Here is an 11,213-nt window from a genome sequence, read left to right on the forward strand (position 1 = left end):
ATGGAAAAGGAATCATGAGAATCTGTTAACATTGGCAACTGTTCGTGACAGAATCCTTCACCATCGATACAAGTGGCAATGGTGGCGGTTGTGGAGGTGGTTTCTCCGCTTGTGGGCAGTGGCAGACCACATCCTGCTTTGTAAACATCCTCTAATCCACCAGAAACGTTATCTGGAGTCGAAAATGCAAACGGGTTACTTTCGAAAATGCAAGGAGATTGAGGGTTTGGTCATATTATGTTACATGCAAGGGTACTGTATGGCCAGAAATTCAATGTCGCCACTCACATGTACTCCTGCTGCAAAACGACACAGGCATTCAAGGCATTCAACGACTTTAATTAAGATGGTTTTATGAATCAGCGACTTTAATGTAGATGGTTTTATGAATCTGCGACCTTATGGAAGATTGTACATTCAAACAGCGACTTCTATGAGGATGGTAACATGAAACTGCGACTTTTATGAAGATGGTAAAGTGAAACAGCGATTTCTGTGAAGGTTGTAATATCAAACAGCGACGTTTATGAAGATTGTAATATCAAAAAGCGACTTTCAAAAGGTTGTAACATGATACAGCGACTTTGAACAATTTTCTGCAGCTTTTGCAGAGTTTGCAGCTTTTGGACAGAATTCTCTATGAAGGTCGCTGTTTCGATTTACAACTTACCTAGATATGAAAACAAATTTGTAACCCACCTAATGGCACTCTTTTCCATCTCAACCCCCCTACTTCTGCAAAAAATTCTTGTAGCATTAGGTAGGCCTGCGACAACATGAATACTAAACTGTTATTTACTGATTTTTTTTTTCTTTTGAATAACAAATAAATAAAATGTTACAAAATTTTCAAAAAAGTAACTCCCCTCACACCATGCAAATTTTCATTGCTCTTCCTCTTGTTGAGTGGTTGAAAATGAGTCTGAGAAAGTTTAAGACGGGTGATCACATATTGTGGTGGTGGTGAGGGATATATATTGGGTGTGAAACGGTTGCAGACTGGGGGAAACGGTGGTGGGAAGAGACGCGTCAATTTGATTATCATGAATTGTGATTCAGTCACGACTGTGGTTGAATGTTTGTGTTGGTTCCATAAGGGTGTGTCTACCACTTGTGCAGTTAAGAGGATATAAAGCGTGTTATGTTGTAGGGTTGTGACGGGGGTGAGTTGGTTTTCCGAGTATATCTGGACGGGGATGATAAAATCAAGTGGTTTTGTTGAATTCAAAGCACTAACCGTTGTTACAATACGTCACGTCTTCACTTCTATTTACTTTATATGGCTTGATAAGGGAAGGGGTTGAAAAAACTGGGTAACGGGAAGGGATGTCAAAGGTATGACGATTGGGTTGCAGATAAAGTTAAAGTGGGTCTTTGCAATTGATTTATTATTTAATTTAATAAATAAATTCCTTTAATTAATTCTTTAAATGGGTATGGAATACAGTAAGAAGCATTATTGAGATGATTAAAATGGTGTGTCAATTGTTAAAGTTGAAGCGGTGTGTCGATTAGTGTGAGGCGATTTATTTTTTTAAGGGTGTGTCGATTAGTAAGGCAATATTTACATGGCCCATTCAGCATGACCCATACCCAGAAGACTCTCACCCAGCCACCATTTGAAGCCGCTTTGGAAAAAAAAATATTCCCTTCCAATTTGTCGTGATGGTTTACAAAAAGAAAAGAGAAGGCAACCGTTGTGACTTTTAAACAACCCATTGTGACTTAAAGTTGCAATTTGTATGAATACATATAATATATAATATATATAATTGGTGTTGTATTATGTGCTTATTAGGTTGTACAATTACCTATTATCTAATACTATAATTACCTATTACCTGATACTATAATTACCTAATACTATTATATCCAATATTTTTAGGCATAAAAGTGTTGTACTTTATGCTTTGAAAGTTTTTCAAAAAAAAAGTTTGAGTTTTTACTTTTAAGCAAAATTTTTGTTTTACGTTCCGTTCTAAATTTTGCGAGTTAACACGCCGCAACATGCGTGTGTGGTTAAACGTTTTTACGTCATCTATCTTTTCCTGTTTGACAGGTTCATCGTAATGTGCGAGTCCTAGATCGACTTAGTTATTCTTTTATATGTTTTATGTTTCGGTTTAATTTCTTCGCATTAACACGCCGCAACTTCAGTGTTGGTGATCGCTGGCAATAGTGTGGCATTGGTGTTCGCCTCCCCGCAACGCGGGGTACTTAATCCTAGTTCAAGATAAATTCTCATATAAACAACTATTTTAAATATCATAAATTAAAAAAAATATATATATTTATTTACAAAAGATAAGAATATATTCAACATAAATTCTCATATAAACTACTATAGCTAGAGGTGGAATTCGGTGTCTTAGTATGTGTAAATGCAATGTTTTGGTTGCAGGGTTCTGCGGTTTAGGTAATTGGTAGCTTGTTATTATAGAAAGTTCCTTTGTAGCGTTAAAAAAACGACTAAACCCCTCCCAAGAGGATACCGGTGTGAACAAGTGATATATTTCACAACCCCTCCAAAGAGGATTCGGTCTTTGAGAATGGCGAATGAGATTGGGTTATAATGCTTCAAGAGACTCAAGTTGCGTCTCTAGATGATTTGGATGTGAGGAAATTTTGGGGTAATGGTGAATTTGGTTTCGAGTGGGTTGGAGCTTCGGGTCGATCGGGTGGATTGCTTTCTTTGTGGGACCCAAAGAGATTTACGGTGTTGTCAACCGAAAAGAACAGATATTTTTAGTTCATTCAAGGTATCATGAAAGAGACGGGGAAAGGTATTAATTTCATTAATGTCTACTCACCTCAAATAGTGGTGGATAAGCGAGTGTTATGGAGCGACCTTCAACGAGTTATTAATCGCGATCATGATTTCTGGATTGTTGGAGGGGATTATAATTGTGTTAGAGATAGATCGAAGAGAAGGAACTCTAAGTTCAACGCTTCGGTGTCTTCTGAGTTCAATGATTTTATAGACAAGGTGGGGTTACACGAGTACTCCTTGAAAGGTAGGAAGTTCACTTTTGTTTCGGGGAATAAGTGTAGTAGCATTGACCGTATTTTGGTTTCGGGGGATGTCATAAATAATTGGCCTGATGCTGAATATCGAGCTTTAGCTAGAGATAAATCGGACCATAACCCTTTGGTTTTGAAGGTGGAGGTTCGGAATTATGGTGCCAAACCGTTTCGTTTTTACAATTCATGGCTTCTACGGTCTGACTTGGAGAATATCGTTGTTAAAACGGTGAATGAGTTTCGTGGTAGTGGGGCGCCTGATATTGTTTTAACGAATAAGTTTAAGAGGATTCGTCAAGAGATTGTTAAGTGGAGGAAGAATAAATCTATCAAAGAAGCTGAGGAAGAAGCGAATCTAAAGCAGGAATTGATTGAGTTAGACGCGATGGTAGAGGATAGAGATTTGACAGATACGGAGTAATGGGTGTTTGTGGAAACAAAGAAGAGAATTAAGGAGTTGGAAGATTGTAAAGTTAAAGACATGAGACAAAAGGCGCGGATTTGTCGGGCCAAAGAAGGAGACGAGAACACAAGTTTTTTTCACGGTGTTATAAGTAAAAGGGGGGTGTCAAATAATATTCCAGGCGTGATAGTAAACGGCGAGTGGGTGTTTAATGAAAAGAGAAGTCTGTGGTTTTTTTAGAAAGCGATTTGTGGAGGATATGTATTATCGGCCGACGCTTCAATGTTACGGTCTAAAACAGTTGGATGATGATGATGGTGCCGAGATGGTGAGGCCTTTTGATGAAAAAGAGATAAAGGATGCTGTCTTCGAATGTGGTGGTGATAAAGCGCCGGGGCCAGACGGTTTTAATTTTCTCTTTGTTAAGAAATTTTGGTCGTTATTATCTAATGATTTTGTAGCAATTATGCAGAATTTTTTCTCGACCAGAAAGATAAGTAGGGGAGCAGGTTCATCCTTTATTACATTGATTCCTAAAGTCAGTGATCCGACTGATCTAGGGGAGTACCGGCCTATTAACCTGATTGGGGTTATTAGCAAGGTTATTTCAAAGGTCCTTGCGAATAGACTCAAGAAGGTAATGGGTAAGATTACACATGAAACCCAATCGGCGTTCTTATCGGGGAGGTATATTCTTGACGGTCCTTTAATTATTAGTGAGATTTTGTCGTGGGCTACGCGGGCGGGGAAATAATTATTCATGTTCAAAATCGATTTCGAGAAAGCATATGACAATGTCAATTGAGATTTTTTATTATCGGTAATGCGTCAAATGAAGTTCCCTGGGAAATGGTGTATGTGGATTAAAGGTGTTCTTGAATCGGCTCGTTCTTCTGTTTTCGTCAATGGCTCCCCGACATTTGAATTTGGATGTGGGAAAGGGATTAGACAAGGGGACCCGATGTCTCTATTTTTATTTATTATTGTAATGGAGGCTCTTTCAGGCATGTTTCGCAAAGCTTGTGATAACGGTTTTTTCAATGGGGTTCGTCTTCCAAATAATGGGCCTCTAGTTTCACACCTCCTTTATGCAGATGATGCGATGGTGATGGGTGAGTGGTCTCGGTTTAATTTCAATGCGTTGAAGAGGATTTTACGTGTTTTTCATTTGGGTTCTGGCCTTAGAATAAATCTACATAAATCGAGCCTATTCGGGGTGGGTAAGAACATGGAACATGTGGGTTTGCAGGCGGATAGTATGGGGTGTAGGTCGGGCGTGACTCCTTTCAAGTATTTGGGTATTTTAGTGGGCGTAAATATGAGTTGTATTAATAGTTGGGAGCCGATTATTGAGGTGTTTCGTAAAAGTTTATCGAGATGGAAGGCTACTATCTTATCGATGGGAGGACGGGTTATTCTTATTAAATCTGTGCTTGAAAGTCTTCCGACATACTATTTCTCGTTATACAAAGCTCCCGTGGGTGTTATTTCCAAACTTGAAGTTATTATTAAACGTTTCCTTTGGGGTGGAATTGAGGATAGAGATAAGGTTCATTGGGTAGCTTGGGATACGGTGACAAAGTCTAAAAATGTTGGTGGTTTGGGTCTTTCTAAGCTTCAAGGTAGTAACAATGCTTTATTATTAAAGTGGCTGTGGCGGTGTCGTGTTGATCATGATGCTTTATGGCGAAAAGTTATAGATGCGGTGCACGGGTCGACCGGAAGGTGGGAATTATTTCCTTGTAATAAGCGTTACTCCGGGGCTTGGAGTAAGTTGATCGCTTTTGGTACTAGATTGAGGATACAAGGTAATTCTTTCTCTAATACCATTCGGGGTTATGTGGGTAATGGAAGAAAGGTGAGATTTTGGATGGATCCTTGGGTTTCAAATGAGCCGTTTAAAAAATTGTTCCCTGACTTGTTTCGATTAGAGGAGGATAAGTGGTGTTTGGTTTGTCAAAGAATCGGCTCTCAAGATCAAGGAAATGGCATTTCGTGGAAGTGGAGGACTTATCCGAATACCAGCACTCAGGTCGATGAGCTGATAAAGTGTCATAGGATGATTGCCGAGGTGAATTTGGAAGATAAAGATGATCGATGGTGTTGGACGCAAGGTTCGATTGCGGAATTCTCGGTTAAAGAAACTAGGAAATGGTTGAAAGAGATCGAAACGACAGACGAAAATACAAGTTTTACATGGTGCAAGTGGATACCGAACAAGTGTAACCTTTTTATGTGGAGGGCGAGTATGGATAGAATCCCGGCACAAGAAGCTCTTCGTCGAAGGAATATAAGGGTTGGCGATGGCTTATGTGCTCTGTGTGGTGAAGCGGAAGAGACTTCGGACCATCTATTGTCGGCGTGTCGTTTTATTGATGGAATTTGGAGCGCCATTGTATCGTGGTGTAAGTTACCTCCGATATATGTGTTCTCGACTAAAGATGTGTTGCATATTGCTAATTATGTGGGGGGATCGAATATGAAGAAAGATATTTTATATGGGGTTATTATTTTGGTTTGTTAGCGAGTTTGGAAAGCTAGGAATCAGAAGATCTTTACAAACAAAGACACGAATGTGGCGCAAATTGTTTCGGATGTTAAGTCGTTGGGTTTCCTTTGGTTTAAAAGTAGATATAAAGGGGGATCGGTAGAATGGAGAGATTGGTGTAATTTTAATTTCTCTTTGATGTAATTGTTGTTTCCGCGGTTATCTCTAACTTGGAGATTTCCGCTTGGTTTGTTTAATGAAATTCACCTTTCAATATATATATATATATATATATATATATATATATATATATATATATATATATATATATATATTTCACAACCAAAAAGTTAGGAGTTTAAATTCTATAAGATATAGTTGTGGTATATTTATTTAAGAAAATCAAGATAAAAAACTACTATGGCAAGATGCTAACAACAGAACACAAAATCTTCGATAATCAAGCTAACTAGTTTAATACCCGTCCGGTGGACGGGTACTTTACCGTAATAATATACCTTGATCAAACATTGGTTATAGCTTTTAATAAGAATAAAATAATTTCAGGCTTTAGACCACTATTCCCAGTTATGCAAGTAATCCAAAGCCTCCAAATATTTCCCATTCAAGAAAAAGATTGAGCGTATCATATGTAAAAAAAAGATTTGTCAATTTTACAAAACTATTCAAACATTTACGGATCAACAAATATAAGAAAATAAATCACAAACGTTGACATATTGCAATTCATTATTAACAAAATGACAGTGCAAATTTGACCATGTCCATTCTATGTCAATTGCATTTTATAACCACACAAAATTGCAATGCATTTGAACAAAATGGCAGTAAGCATCAGTTATCTCAAACCATTTTCAGCAAAAATAAATGTCCTAAAAGCATACCAAATCAAAACAAATTCAAAAAGAAATTATCAGTGATCTGTAAACATGGGTCCTGGCCCGTTCTGAGATCATCAACTTCGGCTTTAGCTAACTGCATCTGAATCCTCACCATTTATTCTAAAGTTATCTGGATCATTCACATTGACTTCACCGGTTGGGTTCACATGACTCATAACATCACCTAAATCCATCTGACCAGGCTCATTTGGACTCACTTCATCAAGTCGGTATCCAGGGGGTCCAACCTCGCCAGAAGAGTCTGGCTGCACAACCAAACATGTGTCTCTTCCTTTATTAGACCCTTTACATGAAACCTCATGCATCATGCCACGAGCAGAATTCCCAGTAGGCTTCAAAATACCTTTGACTTTCCTTTATTAAAAATGAAAACTTAGATCTGAATCCTTTGATATGTAAGTCACTCTTACACTTAGGCGTGGTTTAGCATCCATCATGAGACAGCTTTCTTCCTCTTATTCTCAGTTGGTCTAAATTTCCATCGCCGCTCTAGCTTTGCACCTGCTTTTTCAAAAGTCCATGATAACTGCAAAGGATTTAGCCCCATCAACTTGAATGAAGTCTTTTGAATTAGGCCTGGTTTGGTAATTTATAACATTTACCTGTCAAACAAATAGATATAACCTTACAACAGATAGATAAACTCAAAATATTTTTATGTTTTAAAGACTGCAAATTTACATGACACAAGTAAGGAACCTCGTTACAAAACTGCATGAAGCTATATTCTCTAATAATTTCGGATATGAAGAATCTTTCGAGATGCTCACTGGATATATCTTGCTCCAAGATAACGGTCAACCTCATCAAATGGCCAATTTTTAGATGACTATTTCAGCTGATTATTTGATTAAGATTATTCAGTATCACATAACACTTTTAAGCACAAATCCAAACAAACGCTAACTTAGCATATAAGATATTATAGATAACGGTGAAAAAAAAAGACAAAAAGGTGAGTTTCACTAACATGCCTCAGGATATAATGCTGAGAAAGTTTTAAGCACAAATCCAAACAAACACTAACTTGGTACTCCCACGTATGACATCATCCACATCAGTATATTTCTCATACCAGTGCAAAAATTATGTTATCGCTTAGTAATTTTGACCCATTTATATATACACACACACGCGCGCACACAAAATGAGTTGATTTAAGTCACGGGTCAAATGAGTTAAGCTAAAATATTTAACTCTAAAAGGTAACATGTCAAACGGGCCAAAAGCCATCCAATATTCCAATGCTCATAGATTTCTTTAGTAACCACAAGTTAAATTGTAACTATAATAGTGAAGTATATAAGATATTTTAACAAACTAAAAACTTACAAAGCTCAACTATCAAGAAAAGGTGTCTAGGGAATTGGGGGTCTGCTTGACCCGTTCTGCCCAGTACTATAAAACAACTTGAATCGACCCATTATCAATTCTACCCGACCCAACTATTTTTCCACTCCTAATGTCTAAAGTAAGGTCTTCAGCTTCTAACTATATCCGGTTCCGCTCAAACTCACCTCCAATGTTATAAAAGTAACAATAAACTTACAAGTAAAGAGTAAGCTTCAAGAGATAACATATTAATATAAATGAAAACTGAAAAGAAATAACCATCATTTTTAAACTGGAAGCAAACTATTACCATTCTGAAGTTGTCAAGAGATACACGTGCCCATCTCACCTTTGTTTGGTTCTAAAAGCATAAATTGGGATCTAAGATAAATGAATTCATTCTCTATCAGAGCTTTTGAAAGTACCTGCAATTATCCCCAAAACGATAATGTTATCATAAAATCAACCAAAGATATGATCATGTATTATTCATGTACATTAGAAAAGGAGATTACCTTGAGTGCATCAGTTTGAATGGTGGTTTGTAAATCAATATATCTAAAGGAATTGGATGACTCTCAATTGAAAACCATGGATGAGCTGTCATCCCACATGCGACTGGAACTAAACTTATGTCTAATAACATAATATAGATTTAACAAAGATAATTGATATAGAAACTTTTTTTTTGCAAGAAAAAAAAACAGAAGAAATGCACTTACGGAGAGATTGAGCAGCACTCATTCTTTTTTATAGTCCTCAATTAGAAGCCTTTTTAACAAAATCTTTACTTTCTGAGTTTCTGGTGATACAGAAGACCACGATATATCATCAAAATTAGGTCTGCCCTCAAAACCGCACAAAATATTCATGCTTCTATGCTTGCCCAAAATGGTATTCACTTAATAACCCCAACACTCCATATATCTGCTTCCAAGCTGTATGATCTATGCAGAACTTTAATGGTGCGACATAATATGCACTTCCAAGTTCCAACTATATCATTAAACCTTTCTTCTGCAATGTTAAAAAAAACCACAATCTCAAACTCATTCTCGATCAGCGTCTTTAAACGCTTAATTGTCTGATGAAGTGATGAACAAAGAAATACAACTTGTGATTATTACCCGGCCTAATGCAATAAAAAAGCCCAAAACAATAAGCTTCGTATGAGCAACTTTACTTTTATACATAATATAAAGTTTTAACAGCAAAATTAGAAATAATCATCAAAAACTAAATTTTGCTAAATGTCTCACTACAAATGATAAATGAAACTAACACATAAAAGCAAGATCTCCTTACACAGCGACGCAAAACCAGAACATGGCGGAAACTGACGTCGTGTGCTTCCATCGAAGAATATTCAGATCCGACAAAAATGGAGAAATCTTGGAAACATCACTACATTAGAGAGCGTTGGGGATCGTTTGAGGGCTTGAGTTTATGAAGGAGACGTCGTCATCATGATGCCCTAATTTATTCTCTTGCCAAATCTTATCTCTGCTTCTTCCCTATTTTGCAATATGTGAGCGTAGAGAAAGAGAGGTGAGTGGGGTTGTTTCAAGGGAGTGAGGATTTTAAAGGGAACTGAATAATTTTATCAATAAATGCTAGTAAGATGTGGGTTGAAGACGTAGAAAAGGGAACTGCTAGTAAGACGTGGGTTGAAGGCAGAAGAAACTGCTGAGAACTGCCACCATAGCAGTTTATTTTGTGAGTTTAAGTGGCTCTAATGGTGGATATTAATTTGGATGGTGGTTTGACTTAATGAGTTCCATATATGTATATAATTATAACTCAAAGACATGAGAAAAAATCAAGGCCACAAGATTTTTATGGGTCAAAAATAGAACTAAACGTTCAATTCTAGAAAACTTGAGTAGTCTCAATTTTGTTAACTTTCCTTTACGTTAGTAGTTTTGTATGTTTAATATATATCTACATTCCGGCTAGATCTATTATAATAAAATTATCCTCACCATTAAAAGAAAAACCTTACTTTGCGAGCCTAAATGAATTTATCATTCACACAAAAATAATACCACATTTGAGCATGATGAATATTATATGGTAAATATTATTATATATGATGATAAGAATACTGAGTACAATATATAAACTGGAACAACCGGTATATACAGTGGCGGAGCCAGAAATTTTTTCTTATGATGTCTTTTTTTTAATAGATAGATCGGTTTATAGTAACCCGGAGTCGAACTTTTGGATTGGTTCGGATCTAGCCGGGTTAAATCACATAATAAAAGCAAATATCACAGTAAAAGTACAATGTTATTGAATAAAAACACATAATAAAATTACAAAGTCATTTGAAATATGTAAAAAATGCATTTAATAGTTGCCCTCTACGTGTTTTCATGTTTTGAAAACGATTCACTATGTTTTTCAATGGCAACTTGTAAAAAAAAAAAAAAAAAAAAAAAAAAAAAAAAAAAAAACCTTCTTTCTCATGATAACAAACAAGTGCACGCATCATTCAAATGATCATCAAACTTCCTGTTAGGTTAAACAATTGAACAAAACCAACTAGACATGTGGCTATAATGCTTAATGTATTAGAAAAAAAAATTAAGCACAGACCTTTATTGATTTAAACTATACTAATTAAATTCAAGTAATCGGGCTTAATTTTTGAAATATAAATTTGTTTATTATGTAATTCTTTTAGAAGAAAACAAAACAATGGTGTCGTTTGTAAAAAGACAATGGTGCCGCTCGTAAAAAAACAATGGTGTCGCTCGGATTTTTCCTATTATACATTGTATTTGCTACACAAAATTCAATGGTGTCGGACGACACCGTTGTTCAAAGTGTGACTCCGCCACTGGGTATATATATAATATAATTATATGTATGTATGTACAATAAAATATTTTTAAATGATAAACAAATTGAGCCAAGGAGAGCTTTAGACATAGAGCGCGAAAAGAGTTTATTTCTTGTCATGAGTCGTCTATTAAGGCGTTATACGGAGTCGCCTACCGATGCCCTATACAGGGCTATCGATTACTGTCAAGAGCCATCC

The 11,213-nt window shown here is 36.4% G+C and overlaps 1 protein-coding gene and 1 long non-coding RNA gene across 7 annotated transcripts; one reads left to right on the top strand and one right to left on the bottom strand.

Annotated features, from left to right (window-relative positions):
• Nucleotides 1-2,764: 2,764 nt before the first annotated feature.
• LOC110880515 lies at nucleotides 2,765-3,442 on the top strand. Its single transcript, XM_022129031.1, has one exon. The coding sequence runs from the start codon at nucleotides 2,765-2,767 to the stop codon at nucleotides 3,440-3,442; it is 678 nt and encodes a 225-aa protein (XP_021984723.1).
• Nucleotides 3,443-6,644: 3,202 nt separating this feature from the next.
• On the bottom strand, nucleotides 6,645-9,931 carry LOC110883945. Of its 6 annotated transcripts, none has more exons than XR_004870533.1 (6): nucleotides 9,473-9,930; nucleotides 8,890-9,184; nucleotides 8,683-8,803; nucleotides 8,478-8,592; nucleotides 7,517-8,352; nucleotides 6,645-7,361 (listed from the first exon to the last, which is right to left on the bottom strand). It is a non-coding gene; the product is annotated as an uncharacterized LOC110883945 (long non-coding RNA). The 6 variants fall into 6 exon arrangements; XR_004870535.1 differs by having other exon boundaries at nucleotides 7,517-7,673; nucleotides 9,473-9,928; XR_004870534.1 differs by having other exon boundaries at nucleotides 6,645-7,437; nucleotides 7,535-8,592; nucleotides 9,473-9,931.
• Between the last annotated feature and the right edge of the window lie 1,282 nt (nucleotides 9,932-11,213).

This window comes from Helianthus annuus, chromosome 10 (genome assembly GCF_002127325.2).
Source record: "Helianthus annuus cultivar XRQ/B chromosome 10, HanXRQr2.0-SUNRISE, whole genome shotgun sequence".
In the NCBI taxonomy this organism is placed as follows: Eukaryota; Viridiplantae; Streptophyta; class Magnoliopsida; order Asterales; family Asteraceae; genus Helianthus; species Helianthus annuus.